The 22388-nt window shown below is 42.3% G+C and overlaps 1 protein-coding gene across 2 annotated transcripts in view; it reads left to right on the top strand.

The window, feature by feature from the left end:
* Window positions 1-22388, top strand: part of FRMPD2 (FERM and PDZ domain containing 2) — a 155310-nt gene that overhangs the window by 60975 nt on the left and 71947 nt on the right. For both annotated transcript variants that reach the window (XM_081074185.1, XM_081074184.1), the window contains 7 exons: window positions 143-275; window positions 990-1077; window positions 2136-2271; window positions 3798-3869; window positions 5951-6125; window positions 17966-18113; window positions 18768-18906. In XM_081074185.1, coding sequence (XP_080930311.1) covers window positions 143-275; window positions 990-1077; window positions 2136-2271; window positions 3798-3869; window positions 5951-6125; window positions 17966-18113; window positions 18768-18906 — 891 coding nt within the window. The remainder of the gene's footprint in view (window positions 1-142; window positions 276-989; window positions 1078-2135; window positions 2272-3797; window positions 3870-5950; window positions 6126-17965; window positions 18114-18767; window positions 18907-22388) is intronic.

Below are 22388 nucleotides of genomic sequence, written 5' to 3'. Positions count from 1 at the left end.
GCTAGACAATGCATCATCAGGCTCTCACTGTGTGGGCCAGACACTCCCACACTGACGCAAACTGACAGCCAGTCTGTATGTGTCTATATAAATGCCCCCTTTCAACTGTGGGACGTGGATGTGCGATGCACTTGGCCTTTAGGTGGAGAGGAGAGTCATGGAAGAAAGCTCCTCTGTGCATCAGGACAGAAGCCACCTGCTCAGGAACAGGCTGTGTCAGGCAAGCTGTGAGAGCCCAGTGGATCGGGGCCTGGAGTGTCTGCATTCCTGCAGAGGTGGGTACAGTGCCCTGAGCATTCCCTGGTGGGGGTGGGGGTGGGGACCATACTCCTTCTACTGTTTCCTGCCCCATGTGGGTCAGATGTTCATGCTGTGGTGACAGAGAGCCCATGCAAGCTCCACTCTTCCAGGAAGTCCCGAAAGAGAAGGGGCTGAGCTTCTGACACATCTATGCCCTGAAAGAAAGCTTCATTTGGAGATATCGTTTAATAGAGTTATTTATAGTAACGTAAATTCTTTTTTATTGATTTCTAACTGTCCTAGTTGATAAAAACCATACAACATAAAAGCTTTGCTTTAATTAGTTTCTAGGTGGAGTGAAATGAAAAGTAATTTGTAAAAGATTGTTTTTGTTATTGCTGTAGCTGATAAAAAGAATGACTTGTAGAATAATCTTCAAATCTCCTATTCTCTACTTTTCAACTGAATCTGAGAGTAAAAAAAGTGTTTTTGTTTATTGTCCCTAAAACAGGGTGCTCTTTGCTGTTGTGCTTTATCTCCCTGCTAAAACCTCCCCCAACCCTCTAACTATCATTTTCATTTCCATTTTCCACATGAGGAAACAGACTCAGAGAGGTTAAGTAATTTTGCCAAGGTCACATAGCTAGTACGTCACAATGTTGATATCCACACTCCAGACGACCTGATTCAGGAAAGTCCTGTTCTTTACCTCTGCCCTGCCCATGCCCTCCAGCGTGCGGTTTGGTTAGTTTCAGAGAGAAGCACAGAGACCCAGAGCTCCCTGGAGCCCAGTCTGAGCACCTCAGCACACAGTCACTGCAGCCTCTCTGTTAACAGGTGAGCAGCACAGTGTCCAGGGCTGTGAACTTGGTGTGGGACGCTGGTGGTGGTGGTGGGCACTGTATCCTACTTCTCTACTGATTACTGATGAGAAGCCTCTTGCTTCTTCAGAGGAAGCTGAGCCTACTCCACTGGCAGGTGAGAAAGCCGCCTTTAAGCACATATGGAGCCAAGGTGATGAGGGACCCAAAAGCAGCTTTGCTGTCAGGGCATTCTGTCTCATCTGGAAACCAAGTGCAGGTTCAGTTATGGAATGACAACATGCTTCCATGTCATTGTGATTTTCTATTGTGTGAGGCTGCACAAGAACAACAACAAAAAGCCAAAAAGCCAAAAAACAGTGACTGTGAGTTGGGAATTTAGGCTGTGCTCAGCTGGGAGTTTCTTCTGGACTCTGCTGGATGCCCTTGTGACTCATGACAATAGTAGAGGGGTGTGGTGTGTGTGTGTGTAGTGTGGGGTGTGTGTGAGAGAGAAACAGAGAGACAGAGAGAGACAGAGAGACAGAGAGAGACAGAGAGAGAGAGACAGAGAGACAGAGAGAGAGACAGAGAGACAGAGAGAGAGACAGAGAGACAGAGACAGAGAGAGAGACACAGAGAGACCGAGACAGAGAGACAGAGACAGGGAGAGACAGAGAAAGGCAAAGAGACAGAGACAGAGAGAGAGATAGAGAGACAGAGAGAAACAGAAAGAGAGAGAGACACAGAGAGAGAGAGAGACAGAAAGGGAGAACTTCCAGAACTACTAGCCCTCCACAACTTCCAGCCCCTTCTATTGGCCAAAGCAAGCTCCAGGCCAGCCCAGATTCAAGAGGTGGGGAATAGACTCCACCTTCTGGTAGAAAGAGGGGCAAAGTCACACTGCAGCTTGACTTGTCCCGGGCCTCAGCTTCCCTGTTTGAAAGTGGACTTGGTGCCTCCCCCGTAGGTGTGTGGTGAAGGTGAAGTGGTGTACACACCCAAACCGGCTGAGCACTGCACGTGGCAGGCTCTTACTAGCTGGAAGCCACTTCCACTGTTAATTGTTCCTCCCCTTCTCTGACCGCTGGCCAGCGCTCTTCCAACTGAAGCTCCCCGGGACCTTCAGGAGGGCAGGCAGCCCAGCTCAGCATCTGCTCTCTCTGCGACAGCACAAAACTCATGGCCAGCAACTCCTTCTCAAAAGCGTTTCCTGCAAAATAAGGGAAAGGTGAGCAAAAGAGGACCAAGGGATCCTCCCCAAAGAGGTGTGAGCAGGGAGTGGTGGATGGCTGACAATGGCAACTGAAAATGGGCAGAGTCCTCTGGGATGCCACACTCCCTGGGCTGAGATTTCTAGAATTGGATGAAAATAAACCTGAAACCTGCAATTCAGGGCCATAGCTGTTGAAGTCTGGGATGAGAGCGGGACAGATGACCGGTGGCCCCTGCAAGTGTGCTCACGCCTGCGGGACCCCTGACTCCCTGTAGGCAACCTGGTCTCCACTGAGGGGCCAGCACTGGACAGTGAGATTGGGATGGTCTCGGGACGCACCTTCTGCCAGAAGAAGCCCTGGCATTAGCCCTCAGAGCCACTCTGGTGTATACAAAACAGCGCCTCTTCCTCAATGCACTATATTGCCATTAGCTGAAAAGCTGTTTTAATAACCACACAATGCTGCAGCCACATTGGGGGGATCAGCGCCCCCTGGAGTTGTGACAAGTCTCTCAGGGCAGGCTGTTCACCCAGGAGGCTGCCTCTGCCGGGTCTTCTGTGTCAGCATCTGGATCCTTTGCGAATTTCAGACCCGCATGTCCCAGATCTTTTGTCTGTCTGCCTGTCACAGGGAGATTTGCTTAAAGCTTCTCCACAAATTAGAGATGAGCTGAGCCTGGGGTAGCCTTAGGACACCCCCTCCTGGGTGGCCTTGGGCTCTCACCCTCCCTGCCCAGTCCCTGCTGCCCTTCAAGGCCACTCTCAGGTCATGAACTCGGGCAACACAAGGTGCAGGAGAACTCTGTACCTTCTTTAGCTTTTCTTTCTCGTCACTCACTAAAGACGCTTCTACTGGGGACACTCTTAGGATACAAGTCCCCCCTGGCTGGACCTCTGGCCTCTTGAGACAGGAGTCCTGCTGGGCACCGTTGGGAGCATGTTCACCCTCTCACTCACCGGTGTTTGATACGGGCGAGTTTCTTAACCTCTTAGAGCCTCAGTTTCCTGCAAAATAGGCGGAAAATATGTACCTCACAGAATGATAGCTGGGTCTAAATAATGATGGGAATTAAAGTATTCCTCGGGTCACAAGCGTGATACAGACATAAAGCGTTGTGAAACTGAGAATGGCTGCTCCCACATGCTATTGATTCAACATCCAGGACTAGAAAAACCTTTCCTCTAATCTAAATCTAAAGGTATTTTGTTTTTAAAAAATCATCTATTTCCTATAATACATATTTGTACTGTATAAGGTATTGTATGATTTCGATACACACAAAAGATTATGTGACCGTGAGTGAATCAGGACACTTACAACGAGGTGGACATTCCACTGAGGATAGAGCATCACCCAAAGCTCTCCGCCCTCCTCTCCCCTGCTGCTCTGAGATCACCATGTCACTGAAACCTGTTTCCTGCTGACTCTGGGGAAGGGAGTGCTGGTAGGGTGTTGGGGGATGTGAGCCCAAAGCTGGGGGTCCAGCCCCACGGAAGATGACTCCTCCTCTACCGTGAGTGACTCGGAGTGTTTCCTGCAGGTCTCCAGGCCGGAGTTCGTCCTGCTGGCTGGAGAGTCCCCTGTGACTGTGCACCTGCCTGGATCCATTGTGGTAACTAGTGGGTAGGGGTGGAGGGTGGCGAGAGGACGGAGCAGCTGGGCAGGTCTGGAGGCTGACTGCGTTCAGACTGCAGCCTCAGGCTGGGGGCCGAGAGGGGGTTGGTCCCAGGGTACTCGCCGTCCTCAACTCCTGCCAGAGCGCTCTGCCAAGCCACTCCTGCCTGTCCCTCAGCACATCCTTCTACCCTCTACGAAGAAGCCTGTGTGGCTTCTGGCTAAGTCCTGCTTGTCCTTCCAGACTCAGCTCTGCCTTCATCCCCTCATTCAGTCAGGAAACATTGTTTAAGCATCTAATAGGTACCAGGCACTAATCCAGGCCCCAAATCTGCGAGGTGAACAAAACAGAGTCCTCTTCGTCTGGAGCTTGCATTCTGGCATTTACACGTTTGTCTATTTTCTGGGGCAGAAAAGTCTGTCTCCCTTCTTTTGGCTCTGCTGCCTGAGCCCAGGCAGACTGCGGTCCCCAAAGGGATTGCAGCCTTTCTGTGTGGAAAGGCATTGATACCTGGACTGGGGGTGAGAGAGAGGCTTGTCCCTGATGAATCACCCACAGAAAGAGCTTTGGTGCTACTAGTCCAGAGTGGGGGCAGCTGCTGCCACACCGTGCTCTGAGCTGCTTGGAGCTTGTGTGCCTGACTGGGACCCTTCCTGAGCCAGCCCCCTGCAGAGGAGACTGATGGTGGAATATGAGCAGGGTGGCATAGGCCATGGGGAGGCCAGGCAGGGTTTGGGGCACCAGAGGAGTTGGCAGCCAGAGCCCATTGCCAGAGGTGGGGAGGCAGGTCCGCTGTGAGCCCAAGCTCCATCGTCCCATTAGACCTCACTTAGAACACAGGCTCAGAGATCTAATCCTTGAGATTTCAGGAGGGCAACTATAGAGGATCAAGCCCACGCACAGGGCCCACACTTCTCTGTCTCTCCCTCCCTCCCTCTGTCTCTCAGGGGTGGCCCCTGCTCCCACATGCTGAACAATCACTTAGGTGATGCAGGTGTGCTGCAGGGCGGGAGCCATGGTGGCTCACAGTGTGCCCTGTCTTCAGCTCTGCCCAGGATCCTTCCGGAAACCCCGCCCACAGGGTCCTCAGATCTGCACTGGCCCCTGGAGTGTGATGGCTGCCCTGGGTGTTAGGAGCGTCAGGGTGTTGTTGCAGGCATAGTCTTGATGGTACTTAATGTCCAGCCAATGTCCATCCATGACTGTCCTCTAAGGAGCAGTTTCCTGGGGAGGTCTGGCTTCAGGCTGGGCTTTGGGCACCAACTGCCGTGGGAGCAGAGAAGGGAGTGAGTGACTCTATTGTCCAGGCCACAGCCAAGGGTCCTGAGCCTGCTGGGACACTCATAGGAATTTGCCATGTGGGGATTGAGGGCACGAACACTCCATTCAGTGGGTAGTGTGTACAGAGACACAGGCTACCCGACTGGGGTGGTGGAGTGATAGGCCATCCTGGGCTGCTGAGCAGAGGCCATGGTGGTCAGGGAGACGCTGTGGTGGTAGATGAATCTGGAATTAATCTGAGTGGGTGAAGAGGCAGAAGGCTGCCTGCTATGAGTTTTTGGATGGGGCTCTACTGACCCATTTCTCGATGTGAAGTAATCCCCTTGCTCTAGCCCTCTCTCTTCATTGGATCTTTGCCAGCCCAAATTTGCTCTGCTGTACTCTGGGGGACAGTATCAGGTTAAGTGACAGTCCCAGGTATGATGATTCATTGATAAAAGCCGTGGGCAGTCCTTTTGGGAAGCAGAACCCAAGGGGCAGCTGGGCTTTCTGCAGGGTAGAGACGCCAGCGAGACCTGCCTCTTCAGCATTGCTTACCGCTGTGGAGCCTGGCAGATTTGCAGAGTGCAGGTTTGAGTCCAACTGTGCTCTCACTAACTGTGCCACTGTGAATAAGCCCCTTACCATCTCTGAGCGCCGTTTCTCATCTCAGCAGATGAGTCATAAACATACTCATCTTTTAGGATTGTTTGTCAGTTCAATGAGACTGCGTATTAAATGCTTAGTATAGCTGCTTGCATGATAAATACTCCATGTCTTGTGGTTGTTGTTACAGTTAATACTATCATTATTTTCAGACCAACAAAGGGAAATCCTGTCTGACTCTCAGGGACCTCTGTGTGGTGCTGCTGAGTGGGCAGTGTCTGGAGGTGAAATGTGACATCACGTCCACAGTGGGGGCCGTCTTCAACGTCGTCACGTCCTTCGCCAACCTTGGGGAGCTCACTTACTTTGGCTTGGCTTACCTGAAAGGTTAGTGTCTCCTGAGCAGCCCATGGCTGACCTGGTGCCTCAGGTAATGCAGGTATCTAGGTACCTGAGCACTATTCCTTCTAAGAAAGTTGCTTGAGACTGGGACGCTTCACCTTGCTCATTTAGATATGGGTTAGCATGGTGAAGGCTTCGAGTGCTCATGTGCCAAGTGTCAAGTAAATCAGAAAATTGTTAGGAAATAGTGCATGCAAGACCTTGTGAGTTTCTGTGATTTGCTGGGTCTGGTTGATCGATCCCAATGCACTAAGAAAATGTTAAAAATCTTTCCATTTAGGTGGGAATATAAAATGTACAATCACTGTGGAAAACAGTATGGTGTTCCCTCAAAAAATTATAAATAGATTTCCTATGTGATCTAGCAACTCCACTTTTGCATACATAGCCAAAAGAATTGAAAATGGGTGTCTCAGAGATACTTGTACACCCATGTTGATAGAGGCATTATTCACAGTAGCTAAAATGTGGAAACAACCCAAGTGTCCATCAGTGAATAAATGGATAAGCAAAATGTGGCATGTAAGGCTAAATAACGGAATATTATTTAGCCTTAAAAAGGAAGGAAATTCTGACACATGCTATAGCATGGATGAAGCCTGAGGGCATTGTGCTACGTAAACTAGTTGCAAAAAAACCACAAATACTGTATGGTTCTAATATATAAGATACCTAGAGTAGTCAAATTCAGAGACAAAGTAGAATGGTGGTTGCCAGGGGTTAGGGGAAGTGGGATTGGAGTTATTGTTTAATAGTATAGAGTTGCAGTTTTGCAAGATGCAAAGGGTTCTGAAGATGGATGGTGATGATGATTGCACAACAATGTGAATGTACTTAATATCCCTCAACTGTGTACCTAAAAAATTGCTAAGATGTTAAATTTTATGTTATGTGTATTTTACCACAATAAAATATTTTAAAAGTTTTGTCTAATCATACAAGACTGATGGGAAATAGCACCTTCACCCTAAATTAAGAATCCGTTCTGAAGATCCTGAAGGAAAGGGTTTCTAACACCTTCTTCCCATATCTGCCCTCCCTGTTTCCACTGACTGCAAATATCCCCTTGCTGTAGTCAAAGCCATTTAACCACTGTGTGAAGCAATGGGAAGGGGGCCAAGCTGGGATAATGTGGGCCTTCAGGCTAATCCTGGCTCTCCCAGCCCAGCTTGCTAGGTATCATAATCTCGGTGTTCCTCTCTTCTCCTGTCTCTAATGGGAGAGGCTCACACGCTTATTGTGGGATCATTCAGTGTGCCACAGAGGTAGGAGGATAGGCCTTACCTCTCTGTAGTTCTTAGCAGATCTCTCAAAAGATTTCTCTCTCAAGGAAAATGAATAACCATTCTATACTTTTGATCTGATCAATTGATTTTGCTCAATCTTTTGTAAAGTGTGAATAGAAGAATCTTTAGGAATCATTGTATTTTTATTGATTTATAACATGCAATCTAGTATGTGTGCTGCAAAGTGAGCACTGGAACGTGCAATCTAAATACCCAGTGTGCGCTCTGGGAGAACAACCATAGGCTTACACCCTATTGCCTCCTCCCGGTCAGGTGCCAGCCCAGGCCCTTTCCATGTGGACATCCTAGAGCCGCTGAGGGGACGCCACCTGCCTAAATCACTTACAAGTGACCAGTCTGGGGTTTGGATAGAAACCCGCTTGAGAGGGTTTGCTGGCAAAACTATAACAGAGACATGCTCATTCCCTTGGGGGCAAGTGACCCTAAGGGACGCGTGAGTTTGTGTGGAGAGTCAGAGTCAACTACAAGGGCCGAGGGCACAAGGGGAAGATTTAGATGAGGTTTTCTGAGTTTTTTAAAAATGGCATTTCCAGGGCCGTCCCGGTGGCTCAGACAGTTGGAGCTCCGTGCTCCTAACTCCGAAGGCTGCTGGTTCGATTCCCACATGGGCCAGTGGACTCTCAACCACAAGGTTGCCAGTTTGATTTTCCACAAGGGGTGATGGGCAGCGCCCCCTGCAACTAATGATCGAACACGGCACCTTGAGCTGAGCTACCACTGAGCTCCTGGATGGTGCAGTTGGTTGGAATGAGTCCTCTCAACCACAAGGTTACTGGTTCGACTCCCGCGAGGGATGGTGGGCTGTGCCCCCTGCAACTAGAAAACAGCAGCTGGACCTGGAGCTGAGCTGCGTCCTCCACAACTAAGTCTAAAAGGACGACAACTTAAAACTAAATGGCATACTGCACAACTAAGATTGAAAGGACAGCGACTTGACTTGGAAAAAAGGCCTGGAAGTACACACTGTTCCCCAATAAAGTCCTGTTCCCCTTCCCAAAAAAAAAAAATGGTATTTCCATATTTATTTACCAAGACCTGGTGCCGTGTTTCTTCGAAAATAAGACCTAGCCGGACAATGTTCTATTAATATAAGACCCGGTCTTATTTATTATAATATAAGACCCAGTATAATATAATGTAATGTAAAATATAAAATATAATAATATAATATAATATAATATAATATAATATAATATAATATAATATAATATAATAATACAATATAGTAATGTAATGTAATATAATATAATATAATATAATATAATATAATATAATATAATATAATATAATACAAGACTGGGTCTTATATTAATTTTTGCTCCAAAAGACGCATTAGAGCTGATTGTCTGGCTAGGTCTTATTTTCGGGGAAACAGTATTTTCTCATTATCAAAAGCCTTTTGTATTCCCCACTCCCAACCTTGTGGGTAGTAAATGTGGCGGAAATTAGTTGACATATACTGTAGAAAGCCGTTTATCAAAATCATTTTATTTACTCCTGTCTTTTTTGAAGTTATGCACCCCTAAAATGTTTCTTTAATTAATTTTTATTTTTCAATTATAGATTTAAGCATAGTGTAGACATTTATGTAATTTATAAAATGATCCACCTGATAAGCCTAGTACCCACCTGACACCATACATAGTTATTACAGTATCATTGACTATATTCTCTATGTATTTTACATCTCCATGATTATTTTGTAACTACTGATTTGCACTTTTTAAAAAATTTCCAATGCTTATACTGTTGTTTTTTTAAATTTTTATTGGGAAATATTGGATATTGGGGAACAGTGTATTTCTCCAGGGCCCATCAGCTCCAAGTCGTTGTCCTTCAATCGAGTTGTGGAGGGCGCAGCTCAGCTCCAAGTCCAGTCACCATTTTCAATCTTTAGTTGCAGGGGGCACAGCCCATCATCCCATGTGGGAACTGAACCGGCAACGCTGTTGTTCAGAGCTTGCACTTAAACCAACTGAGCCATCCGACGGCCCCCGATTTGTACTTCTTAATCCCTTCACTTTTTTTCACCCAGTCCCCCTCCCAATCTGGCAATCATCAGCTTTTCTCTGTATCAATGAGTCTATTTCTTTTTTGTTTGTTCATTTATTTTGTTCTTTAGATTCCACGTATAAGTGAGATGTGGTATTTGTCTTTCTCAGTCTGACTTATTTCACTCATCATAATACCCTCTAGGTCCATCCATGTTTTTGAAAATGGTAAGATTTCGTTCTTTTTTTAAGACTGAGTAATATTCTATTGTATACATGTACCACTTCTTCTTTATGTAATCATCTGTTGATGAGCCCTAAGGTTGCTTCCATGTCTTCGCTATTGTAAATAACACTGCAGTGAACACAGGGGTACATATACCTTTTTGAATTAGTGTTTTGGGTTTCTTTGGATAAATACCTAAAAGAGGAATTGCTGGGTCATATGGTAGTTTTATTTTTAAATTTTTAGGAAGCTCCAAACTGTTTTTCATAGTGGCTGCACCAATCTGCAATCCCACCAACAGTGCACAAGGATTCCCTTTTCTCCACATCCTCGCCAGCACTTGTTTGTTGATTTATCGATGATAGGCATTCTGATCGGAGTAAGGTAGTATCTCATTTTGGTTTTTATTTGCATTTCTCTGATGAATAGTGACTTTGAGCATCTTTTCATATGTCTATTGGCCATCTGTGTATCCTCTTTGATGAAATGACTTTTCAGGTCCGCTGCCTAATTATTTAATTGGATTGTTTTAATTAATTTATTCATTTTTGTGTTAAGTTATATGAGTTCCTTATAAAATTTGCATATTAACTCCATATCAGATGTATCCTTGAGTGAATATCTTCTCCCAATCAGAAAGTTGTCTTTTCATTTCTTTTGCTGTGGAGAAACTACTCAGTTTGACGTAATCTCATTTTTAATTTTTTTCTATTTTTTCCTTTGCCTAAGGAGATATATTGGAAAAAATATTAGTAGGAGCAATGACAGAGAGTTTAATGCCTGTGTTTTCTCCTAGAGTTTTATGGTTTCAGGTATGACGTTTAAGTCTTTAATCCATTTTGAGTTTATTCTCATATATGGTGTGAGAAGACAGTCTGGTTTCATATTTTTTGCATGTTTCTGTCAATTTTTCCCAAAACCCTTTATTGAGTAGATTGCTTTTGCCCCATTGTATATTCTTGCTTCTTTTTTCTTCATGGAATAATTAACTATATAGGTGTGAGTTTTTTCCTGGACTCTCTATTCTGTTCCATTGATCTTTATATGTCTGTTTTTATGAAAGTACCATGCTGTTTTGATTACTATAGACTTGTAATATAGTTTGATGTCAGGTAGCATGGTATCTCCAACTTTATTCTTTTTTTGCAACATTGATGTGGCTATTCGGGATCTTCCGTGGTTCCATATAAATTTTAAGATTATTTGTTCTAGTTCTGTGAAAAATGCCATTGGTATTTTGATAGGGATTGCACTGAATCTACAAATTGCTTTGGGTATTATGGACCTTTTAATGATGTTAATTCTTCCAATCCATGAGTATGGTATATGCTTCCATTTATTTGTATCTTCTTCATTATTTTTCTTTAATGTATTATAATTTTCTGAGAGCTTTATTTCCTTGGTTATGTTTATTCTTGGGTATTTTATTTTTTGATGCATTTGTAAATGGGATTGTTTTTTAATTTCTCTATCTGTTAGTTTTTTATTGGTATATAGAAATGCATCTGATTTCTGAATACTAATCTTGTGTCCTACTATTTTACTGAATTCATTTATCAGTTCTAATAGTTTTTTTTGTGTGTGCATGTGTGTGTAATTCTTAGTTTTTCTATATATACTATCATACCATATGCAAAGAATTACAGTTTTACTACTTCCTTATCAATTTGGATGACTTTTATTTATTTTTCTTGTCTGATTGCTGTAGCTAGGACTTGCAATACTATGTTGAATAAAGGAGGTAAAAGTGGACATCATTGTCTTATTTCTTATACCTTAAGGAAAATTCTTTTAGCTTTTCACCATTGAGTATGATGTTAGCTGTGGGTTTCTCATATATGACATTTATTATGTTGAGGTATGTTCCCACTTTGCTGAGAGTTTTTATCATAAATGGATGCTGGATATTGTCAAATGCTTTTTCTGCATCTACTGATATGGCCATATGATTTTAATTTTGTTTATGTAGTTTATCACATTAATTGATTTGTGAATATTGAACCAACCTTTCATACCAGGATTGAATCCCACTTGGTCATGGTGTATGATCTTTTTAATAAATTGCTGAATTCGGTTTGTTAATATTTTGTTGAGGATTTTTACATCTATGTTCATTGGGAATATTGGCCTATAATTTTTTTATTTGTAATACCTTTTATGATTTTGGAATCAGGGTAATGCTGGCCTCATAAAATGAGTTTGGTAACTTTCCCTTCTCTTGAATTTTTTGGAATAATTTGAGAAGAATAGATGTTAATTCATTTCTGAATGTTTGGTAAAATTCACCTGTGAAGCCATTTTGTCCAGGACTTTTGTTTGTTTGGAGCTTGTTCATTACTGATTCGATTTTGTTAGTAATAATCAGTCTGTTCAGATTTTCTGTTTCTCTTGATAAAGTCTTGGAAGATTCCATGTTTCTAGGGATTTATCCATTTCTTCCAGATTGTCCAATTTGCTGACATATAATTGTTTGTAATATTTTCTTATAATCCTCTGTATTTCTGTGGTGTCAGTTGTCATCTCTCTTTCACTTTTCATTTTATTTGGGTCCTCTCTTTTTTTCTTGTTCAATCTGGTTAAAGCCTTATCAGTTTTTTTTTTTAATCTTTCAATGACCAATTCTTGGTTTCATTGATCTTTGTATTGTTTTTTAAGACTCTATTTTGTTTATTTATATTCTGATCTTTATTATTTCTTTCTTTCTACTCACTTTGGTCTTTGTTTGCTGTTCTTTTTCTAGTTCCTTTAGGTGAAAGGTTTGATTGTTTATTTCAGACTTTTCTTGTTTTCTGAGATAGACCTGTATTGCTATGAATTTTCCCCCTTGGACTACTTTCTCTGTGTCCCATAGATTTTGGGTCATTATATTTACATTTTCATTTGTCTCAAGGTATTTTTTGATTTCTTCCTTGATCTCGTTGTTGACCTATTCATTGTTTCGTAGCATGTTATTTAGCCTCATGTGTTTGTGTGCTTTTTAGGCTTTTTTGGGGGGTGAGGGTGTGATTGACTTCTAGTTTCACACTATTATGGTCTGAAAGGGTGCTTGATATGATTTCAATCCTCTTGAATTTATTAAGACTTGTGTGGTGGCCTAACATGCGGTCTATCTTGGAAAATGTTTCATGTGCACTTGAAAAGAATGTGTATTTTGCTATTTTGGATGGTGTGCTCTAAAAAATATCAGTTATATTCATCTGGTGTAATATGTTGTCAAGGCTGCTGTCTATTTCTTTTGCCAGGTTAGGGAAGTCAGTTATTTCTTCAAATAGTTTTTCAATCCCTTGCTCTCTCTCTTTTCCTTCTGCTATCATTATCATGCAAATATTGGTACCCTTTATGTTATCCCAGAAGTCCCTTAAACTGTCCTCATTTTTAAATTCTTTTTTCTTTTTGCCATTGGGTATTTTCTCCTACCCTATCTTCCAAATCTCTGCTTCGATCCTCTGCCCCTTCTACTGTGTTCTTGATTCCTTCTAGTGTATTCTTGATTTTAGTTATTGTATTTTTCATTATGACTGGTTCTTTTTCATGATTTCTTTCTTTTTTAAATTGGTAGTTTCAGGTGTACAGAACAGTATAATAGTTAGACATTTATACCCCTCACAAAATGATAATCCCTCTCTCCCAATCTACTACCCCTCTGACACTGCATACAGCCCTTATATTTCTACTGTCTCTATTCCTTGTGCTGTACTCCACTTCTTGTGAATATCTATATATCTATATCTATATCTATCTGTATCTGTATCTATATCTATATCTATATAATTATAATTGACATTAATTATTGTTCAGCTTCAGGTGTACAGTGATCAGGCAGTGATCAGACATCTACACTGTCATGAAGTGTCTCCCTAATAAGACAAATGTCCATCTGACACTCTACAAAAACTTTACAAGTTTATTGATTATATTCCCCAAAATGACTTTTGTATCCCTGTGGCAATCTTGTGGTTACCAATTGTGCTTTCTAATCCCCTTACTTTCTCCCTCATTCCCATCCCCCCTCCCATCTAGCAACCCTCAGTTTTTCCTCTATATCTCTGAGACTGTTTCTGATTAGTTAGTTCATTTATTCTATTCTGTAGATTTCACAGATAAGTGAAATCATATGGTACTTGTCTTCCTCTGTCTGACTTATTTCACTTAGCATAATGTTCTCTAGGTCTTTCCATATCGTTGCGAATGGTAAGATTTCATTCTTGTTTATGGCCAAGTAATACTCCATTGTATAAATGTACCACGGTTTCTTCATCCAGTCATCTACTGATGGGCATTTCCGTTGTTTCCATGTCTTGACTATTGTGAATAGTGCTGCAATAAACATAGGGGTGCATAAATTTTTTCGAATTAGTGTTTTGGATTTCTCTGGATAAATACTTAGGAGTGGAATTGCTGGATCATAAGGTAATTCCGTTTTCAGTTTTTTGAGATACCTCCATACTGATTTCCATAGTAGCTACACCAATCTGCAATCCCACCAACAGTACACAAGGGATCTCGTTTCTCCACATTTTCACCAGCACTTGTTTGTTGATTTATTGATGATAAATTTTGACTGTGGTGAGGTGTTATCTCATTGTGGTTTTTATTTGCATTTCTCTAATGATTAGTGAGGTTGAGCATTTTTTCATGTCTGTTTGCTGTCTGTATATCCTCTTTATATCTCTGTATATCCTCTGTCTGTATATCCTCTTTAGAAAAATGTCTCTTCATGTCCCCTGCCCAATTTTTAATTGGGTTGTTTGTTTTTTGGGTGTTGAGTTGAATGAGTTTTTTTTTTTTTTTTTTTTTATAAATTTTGGATATTAACTCCTTATCAGATATATCATTGACAAATATATTCTCCCATTCAGTAGAATGCCTTTTTCTTTTATTGATAGTTTCTTTTGCTGTGAAAAAACTTTTTAATTTGATGTAATCCCATATGTTTATTTTTTCTCTTACTTCCCTTGCCTGAGGGGATATATCAGTAAAAGTATTACTCAGGGTAATGTCTTCACATTTTCTTCCTGTATTTTCTTCTAGGAGTTTTATGGTTTCAGATCTTACATTTAAGTCTTTAATCCATTTTGAATTTATTCTTGTATATGATGTAAGGAGGTGGTTCAGCTTCATTTTTTTTGCATGTGTCTGTCCAGGTTTCCCAGCACCATTTATTGAATACACTATCTTTACCCCAGTGTAAATTCTTGCTTCCATTGTCGTGATTAAATGACCATATAAGCATGCATTTATTTCTGGGCTCTCTATTATGTTTCATTGATCTATGTGTCTATTTTTATGCCAGCACCATGCTGTTTTGATTACTACAGCCTTAATATAATATAATTTGATGTCAGGTATCATGACACTTCCCACTTTGTTCTTACTTCTCAAGATTGTTGTGGCTATTCGGTGTCTTTCACGGTTCCATATAAATTTTAGGATTGTATGTTCTATTTCTGTGAAAAATGTTCCTGGTGGTTTGATTGGAATTGCGTTGAATCTGTATGTTGCCTTAGGCAGTATGGACATTTTAACTATATTAATTCTTCCTATCCATGAGCATGGTATGTGTTTCCATCTATTTCTATCTTCTTTAATTTCTCTCTTCGGCGTCTTATAATTTTCTGAGTACAGGTCTTAAACTTCTTTGGTTAAATTTATTCCTAGGTATTTTATAGTCTTTGAAGCAATTGTAAATGGGACTGTTTTCTTAATTTCTACTTCTGATAGTTTATTATTGATATATACAAATGCGACTGATTTCTGAATATTAATTTTGTATCCTGCTTTACTAAATTCATTTATCAGTTCTAATAGTTTTTTGGTGGAGTCTTTGGTGTTCTCTATATATACCATGTTTCCCCGAATATAAGACCTAGCTGGACAATGTGTCTTTTGGAGCAAAAATTAATATAAGACCTGGTATTATATTGTATTGTATTATATTATATTATATTATATTATATTATATTATATTATATTATATTATTTTATATTATATTATAGGACCCAGTCTTATATTACAGTAAAATAAAATCAGTTATTATATTATATTATATAAGACCTGGTCTTATAGTAAAACAAGACCGGGTCTTATACTAATTTTTGCTCCAAAAGACACATTAAAGCTGATTGTCCGGCTAGGTCTTATTTTCGGGGAAACATGGTAGTATCATGTCATCTGCATATAATGACAGTTTACTTCCTCCATATCAATTTGGATGCCTTTTATTTCTTTTTCTTGTCTGATTACTGTGGCTAGAATTTCCAGAGCTATGTTGAATAGAAATGGAGAAAGTGGGCAATCTTGCCTTGTTCCTGATCTTAATAGGAATGGTTTTAGCTTTTCCCCGTTGAATATGTTAGCTGTAGGTTTGTCATATATGGCATTTATTATGTTGAGATATGGTCCCTCTATTCCCATTCTCTTAAGAGTTTTTATCATAAGTGGCTGCTGGATTTTGTCAAATGCTTCTTCTGCATCTATCGATATGATCATATAATTTTTATTTTTCATTTTCTTAATGTGGTGTATCACATTAATTGATTTGCGGATGTTGAACCACCCTTGCATACCAGGGATGAATCCCACTTGATCAAGGTGAATGATCTTTTTAATGTATTGCTGAATTCTGTTCGCTAATATTTTGTTGAGGATTTTTGCAGATGTTGTGGGGGCTCCTCTTCACAGAACTTCTGTTCAGAGTTAGGGAGCCCAGTGTGGAGCCCTCATTCCTCAGGAGGTATTTCTGTAGCTGAGATATCCCTCCCTGTTCTCAACTACCACACGGGTAGTTGAGTCTTCGTCCCTCCTACTGATCGCTATGTGGCTTCTTTATATTCTTAGTTATAGTATTTCTGTTCTGTTAGTCTTCAGATGATTCTCCAGGTTTATTGTTCTATTATTTAGCTGTAATTTTGATGTGGTTGTGGGAGGAAGTGAGCATAGCATTAATCTACTCTGCTATCTTGACCTAAACAGGGCATCTCTAAAATGTTTTAAGCACTTAATTTTGCTTTTATATTGTTAATTATTTTCATTAAATTAAATCATTAATAAAACATTTTGCTAACTGGGAATATATGCATTCAAAATTAGGTACTGGGCACTGTGTGGTAACTCTTATTTGAACTTTTCTGGACACTTTCTTCCCTCTCTACAGCATAAATATGCATTGGGGAGAATAGGTTGGTTACTTGCTTAAAAGCTTTGCCTTCCAAAACTTGGCAAAACTCCTGTGTCCAGGTAACCTGCAATAAGAATATCTCTGGGCTGAGATTGTAGAGCATGGAGAAGGGTGTGGGATAATGCAGGCCTTGGGCAGAACTGCAGGGTTCCCAGGAAAGTGACCGGGGCAGCCAGGCAGGATGCAGAGGGAGTCCATATTTACCTTGAAGAGGGGGCTGGGCCTTAGTGGCTGAGGCTGATTCGACCTCCCTCTTGGAGGTGCTCAAGGACAAAATCAACAGGAGTTGAAGTCCTGAGCTTGGGTTGGTGGAGTTTTCAAACTGGCAGCATTCATTTTAAAAGACATATGTAACTCCACTTATGCCCTGTCTCACTTCACTCAGGCTGTTATACCAAATACTAGACACTGGGTGGCTTAAATCACATACATTTATTTCTTACAGTTATGAAGTTTGAGATGTTCCAGATCAGGGTTTGAGCATGGTCAGGTTCATGGCCCTCCTCAGGGCTTGCAGAGAGAGCCACCTTCTCACTGTGTCCTCACATAGCAAGCAGAACTCTGGTCTCTGCCTCTTCTTATTACACTGATCTCACCATGGGGATCCACCCTGATGGCCTCATCTAAACCTAATCATCCCCAAAGGCCCCAGCTCCAAATACCATCACAATGGGGGTTAGGGCTTCAGTATATGAATTTTTGGGTGGCACAAACATTTAGTTCATAACATGCCCATGGCTGGGGCTGCTTGGGGACCATCCAGCTGATGCAGAGGGCCTGGCCCATGGCAGGAATGGAATAAATACTCAATCCTTTGTTTTTAATTTTATTTCAATAAGATGGTAGTTGGGAAGCAAATAGTAGTGATATCTTCTCTAAGGTAAATAATCATATTTTCTTCTGTTGGTTCTGAGTTTCTCTTTCTTTACCCTTTCCTCCTTGTCGCCTGCTCTGGCCACTCATGGACCCAGCAAAAGCTCCATAGTAGCAGTTTTCCAGAGGACTTGCTTCCTGCTCTGTCCTACACTCAGGTGGCTCTGATGGGCATGTCTCAGGCTGTGGATCTGAAGGGTGGTGTTGGCCAACTGTATTCCGCTGAAAACACTCTCTGCTTCTGTTTCAGGCAAAGAGTTCTTTTTCCTGGACAACCAAACCAGACTGTGTAAAATAGCCCCTGAAGGCTGGAATAAGCAGTCACAGAAGACCTCCTTGAGAGCTTTCACACTCTTCCTCAGGATCAAGTTCTTTGTCAGTCACTATGGGCTACTCCAGTGAGTGCTGTGGACTTGTTCCTTTGTTCTTTAAGGGATATATATGTCCATGCTGACGTTAGAGATACTGGACGGGCAAGTACTTGATAAAGTGTAACGTATGTATAAATAACAATCATTGTGGTCGATCTTCTATTGATCGCATTTCAATCTGACAGAAAAGGGGAAACTCAGTGTTTGGAGGTAGGCTCTGGTCAGAATGAGAACTTGTAATTTTGTTTCAAACATTCTCCACTCCAGGTCAAAGTCCTTTCTTCCTTGACCCCAACATGCCCCTCTCCCAGCAGCCCTGTCATAAAGGTTGGAGGAAAGGTTTATGGCTTTGGAGTTCAGTCACTGTCTCTTTGTTCCTTTGCTTACTAGAAACACCATCTAACTAATTATCAGTTTTCTCACTTGAACTACAGCAACAAACATTTCTGCAGGTGTTGTGTGATGTGCCTGGTACCAAGTAACCCCCAACTAGTGGTACGAGGCATGGTGTGGTTAAAGGAGACCACGCTTGTGTTATTGGCATTGCCCTCTGTATCCTATTGGCTTGTATTCTGTCTTTTCTCCTTTTCTTGTTTCCCAAACTGAGAAAACCTTCTGGTTTTAGTGTTCTCCCTCTTTCTCAACACTCTAGTGTCCTTTATTCCTGCATTTCTTTCCTAGGCAGAGCTGGACAAGACATCAATTTTACCTGCAGCTTCGGAAAGACATTCTGGAGGAAAAGATGTACTGCAGTGATGAGACACTGCTGCAGCTGGGGGTCCTTGCCTTGCAGGCTGAATTTGGCAGTTACCCTGAAGAGGTAGGGTGGAAACTGGGACCCCTGGAGAAGCAGTTATGGGACAGGGGAAACTGTTAGAAATGTACAGACTGAAGCTTTGAGAAATGTGTTAGCATCTACCACTGAGAGTGGGGTAAGCTGCATCCATCCATCCATCCATCCATCCATCCATCCATCCATCCATCCAATAAGCATTCCATTCAATAAGCATCCATCCAATAAGCATTCCAATAAGGCTCTGGGGGATATAAAGATGAATAAGTCAAGTTTATTCATTTTGTAATGATGTAATGTAGCTCTAGTCTGAAGCCCCGTACTAATTTATTAAGTTATCATCAGCATCAGTAACAGCCAACCTTTATTAAGCAATCACACTGTACCTGCCATTGATCAAGACATTTTCCACATTTTTAACTCACTTAACCATCAAAACAACATTGTAAGGGTGATTTCCAGTCAAGATGGTGGAGTAGGTAAATGCTGTGCTTACCTCCTCTCACAATCACATCAAAATTAGAATTAAATTACAGAACAACCATTACTGAGAATCACCTGAAGTCTAGCTGAACCAAAGACCTACAACTAAGGACATAAAGAAGAAACCACTTCGAGACTGAAAGGAGGGGCAGAGACTCAGAATGGGCTGGTTCTACATCCACACATGACCATTAAAAATTGGGAGGGATATCTCCTGGATGCAGCGGTCACCCCCAGACAAGCGAGGGGTCCCAGCCCCACACCAGATTCCCCAGTCTAGGATTCCAGTGCTGGGGAGAGAAGTCCCCATAACTTCTGGCTGTGAAAACCAGTGGAGATTGTGGTTGAGTGAGATGAGGGCGGCTGCAGTCCCAGGCACCCCTCTTGAAGGGCCCACACATGGACATACTCACAACAAATTTGCTTGCTCTGAGCTCCAGCACTGGGACAGCAGTTAGAAAGATGCCAGGGACATATGGGGAGAAACTGTATTGTCTGACTTCAGAGTGAGGGCTGAAGGGAGGGACAGTTTTCTCTTGGACAAAGGAGATGGTGAAAGCCCTTCTTTCTTTGTTGAGCCCTTCCCCTTCCCCACATGCAGACACAGGCATCCACCATATCTGAGTCTTCATCAGTCTGGCTAACACAGTTCCTTCCCTGCCCTGGTGACTTTGAGACCCTGCCCCAGCCCACTTTCAGGCACACCCAAGCTGTGGCTTTTCCCTATAAATGGCCTGTCTTGGGTCATGTGTTGGATTTTCCTAAAATCTCTCAAAGGTTCACAAAACCCAAATAAAGAGCGTCTGGCTTTGGCCTGTCCCATCCCTCTCTGCCTGAACAGCCCTAAACCTGGCACTAGCAACAGCTGGCCTCGATTCATGGCTTAGCCTTTAGAGGCACCTCTAAGCCAAGCACAGGCAGTGGCCATCTGTGGGTTATTTTGTGGCTCATGCCAGGTGGCCCTTGGCAGAGCTCAGGCTGCAGCTGAACTTGGCCTGTAGTGAACCTCCTCCCAGAATGCTCTGGGATTGGAACACCTGGTGGCTGGCTTCGGACTGAGCCGAAGCATCACCCAGCCACCTCCAAGGATGACACACCCAAAGGGCAAACTGAACAGGCACCAGATCCCTGCTAAAGTGAATCCTGTTCTGTAGGGTCAGCCCCTGCATGACAGCTCCTCTACTATAGTCATGACCAGTCCTCACAACCAATGTAGCTGAGGGTCAGTGCCTCCCACTGATGTGCAAATAGCAACAGAAGCAAGACTACAACAGGAGGGGACACACAGCCCACACAAGGGACACACCTGGAGCACCCAGTTCTGGTGACCAGGGAGACTGTGCCACTGGGGTCCACAGGCACCTACTGCATAAGGCCACTCTACTAAAACCAGCCCTACCTAATACATAGGAACAAACACAAGGAGGCAGCCAAAATGAGGAGACAAATAAACATGACCCAGATGAAAGAACAGAGCAAAGCTCTAGAAAAAAACTAAACATAATGGACACAAGTAATGTACCAGATGCAGAATTCAAAACACTGGCTATAAGGATGCTCAATGATCTCAGGGAGAATTTCAACAAAGATACAGGAAACATAAAAATGGAGATAGAAACATAAAAAAGAACCGGTCAGAAATAAAGAATACAATAACTGAAATGAATACATTAGAAGGAATCAGCAGTAGATTAGACGAAGCAGAGGATCAAAACACCAATTTAGAAGATAAGGTAGCAGAAAACACCCAACCAGAACAGCAAAAAGAACAAAGAATTTAAAACAAATGAGGATAGTTTAAGGGGTCTCTGGGACAACTTCAGGTGTACAACATTCACATCATCGGGGTACCAGAAGAAGAAGAGAAAGAGCAAGGAATTGAAAACCTATTTGATTGAAGAAATAATACCAGAACACGGAGATAGATATACAAGCCCCCAAAGTGGTGATTAAGTTAAAATGAGGCTGTCTAGGTGGGCCCTAATTCAAGCTGACTGGTGTCCTCATAAGAAGAGGGGATTAGGACACACAGAGAGACACTGGAAACACAGGGGGCCACAGTAAGAAGGTGGCTGCCGGCAAGCCAAGGAGAGAGGCCTCAGAAGTAAGTAATCCAAGATCAAAACACTTTGATCTTGAACTTCTAGCCTCTAGAACTATGAGAAAATTAATTTCTGTTGTTTAAGCCACTCAGTCTGTTGTCATGGCAGCCCCAGAAAACTAATATACCTTGAGTCTGTAAAGGAGAAGCTGCAGCCATCGCCGAGTGTGGATGCCTTGGCAGAATACTGTTCTTAATTCTCACACTGTGTGGGCTGAGAGGGCAAGGGTGTGGCCTCAGTCACAGCTTGCTGTTTTGTCCTTGTAACTGAGTTCAAGAGCAAGGACAAGCTCAAGAGTTGAAATGGTTCTTTGAGAACAGTGGCTTTCAAACATTTTGTGTCATGCCTCAAGATAAACAAAATGATAGACATTGTAACTCAACACACACACACACACACACACACACACATTTGTATAACAGAACTGAGGCAAAAGTTTAGGAAATAAAATGAACTCTTTCTATAGGTGACGCCATTGGTATTTCCTAGTCTATTCAAGTTAATTTTAAAAATTCTGGTTATGAACCAATACATTGATTTCATAACTCACTGATGGGGTTTCACACTGCAGCTTGAAAACCACTTTTCAGTCTGTGCCGATATCTTCTTGCTTTCCACCCAGTACATCTTCAGAATGGGCTGCAGGTCTGGAATCGTCAAAGTCTCTATCCCCTCACACCGCTGTGTCTTTTTTCATAGCATCTCTCACTCACCATCAGCCATGGTATCTTCCTTTATCAGTCTTAATGTTGTTCTCTCCATTAGAATGGAATCCACCTGAGGGTAAAGGTTTTGTTTGTTTTGTTCTGTCATTTCCTCAGTGTCAAAGCAGTTCCCGAAATGCGTGAGTTTACTCAAGAATTATTGATGTAAGGAGTGGATAAGTGAATGGAGTAGAGCCTCTTGGACCGGATGACGTTCTGA

Source organism: Rhinolophus hipposideros (assembly GCF_964194185.1).
Source record: "Rhinolophus hipposideros genome assembly, chromosome: 15".
NCBI lineage: Eukaryota > Metazoa > Chordata > Mammalia > Chiroptera > Rhinolophidae > Rhinolophus > Rhinolophus hipposideros.
The sequence above is the reverse complement of the archived record's forward strand: the minus strand, read 5'-3'. Positions and strand labels throughout refer to the sequence as shown.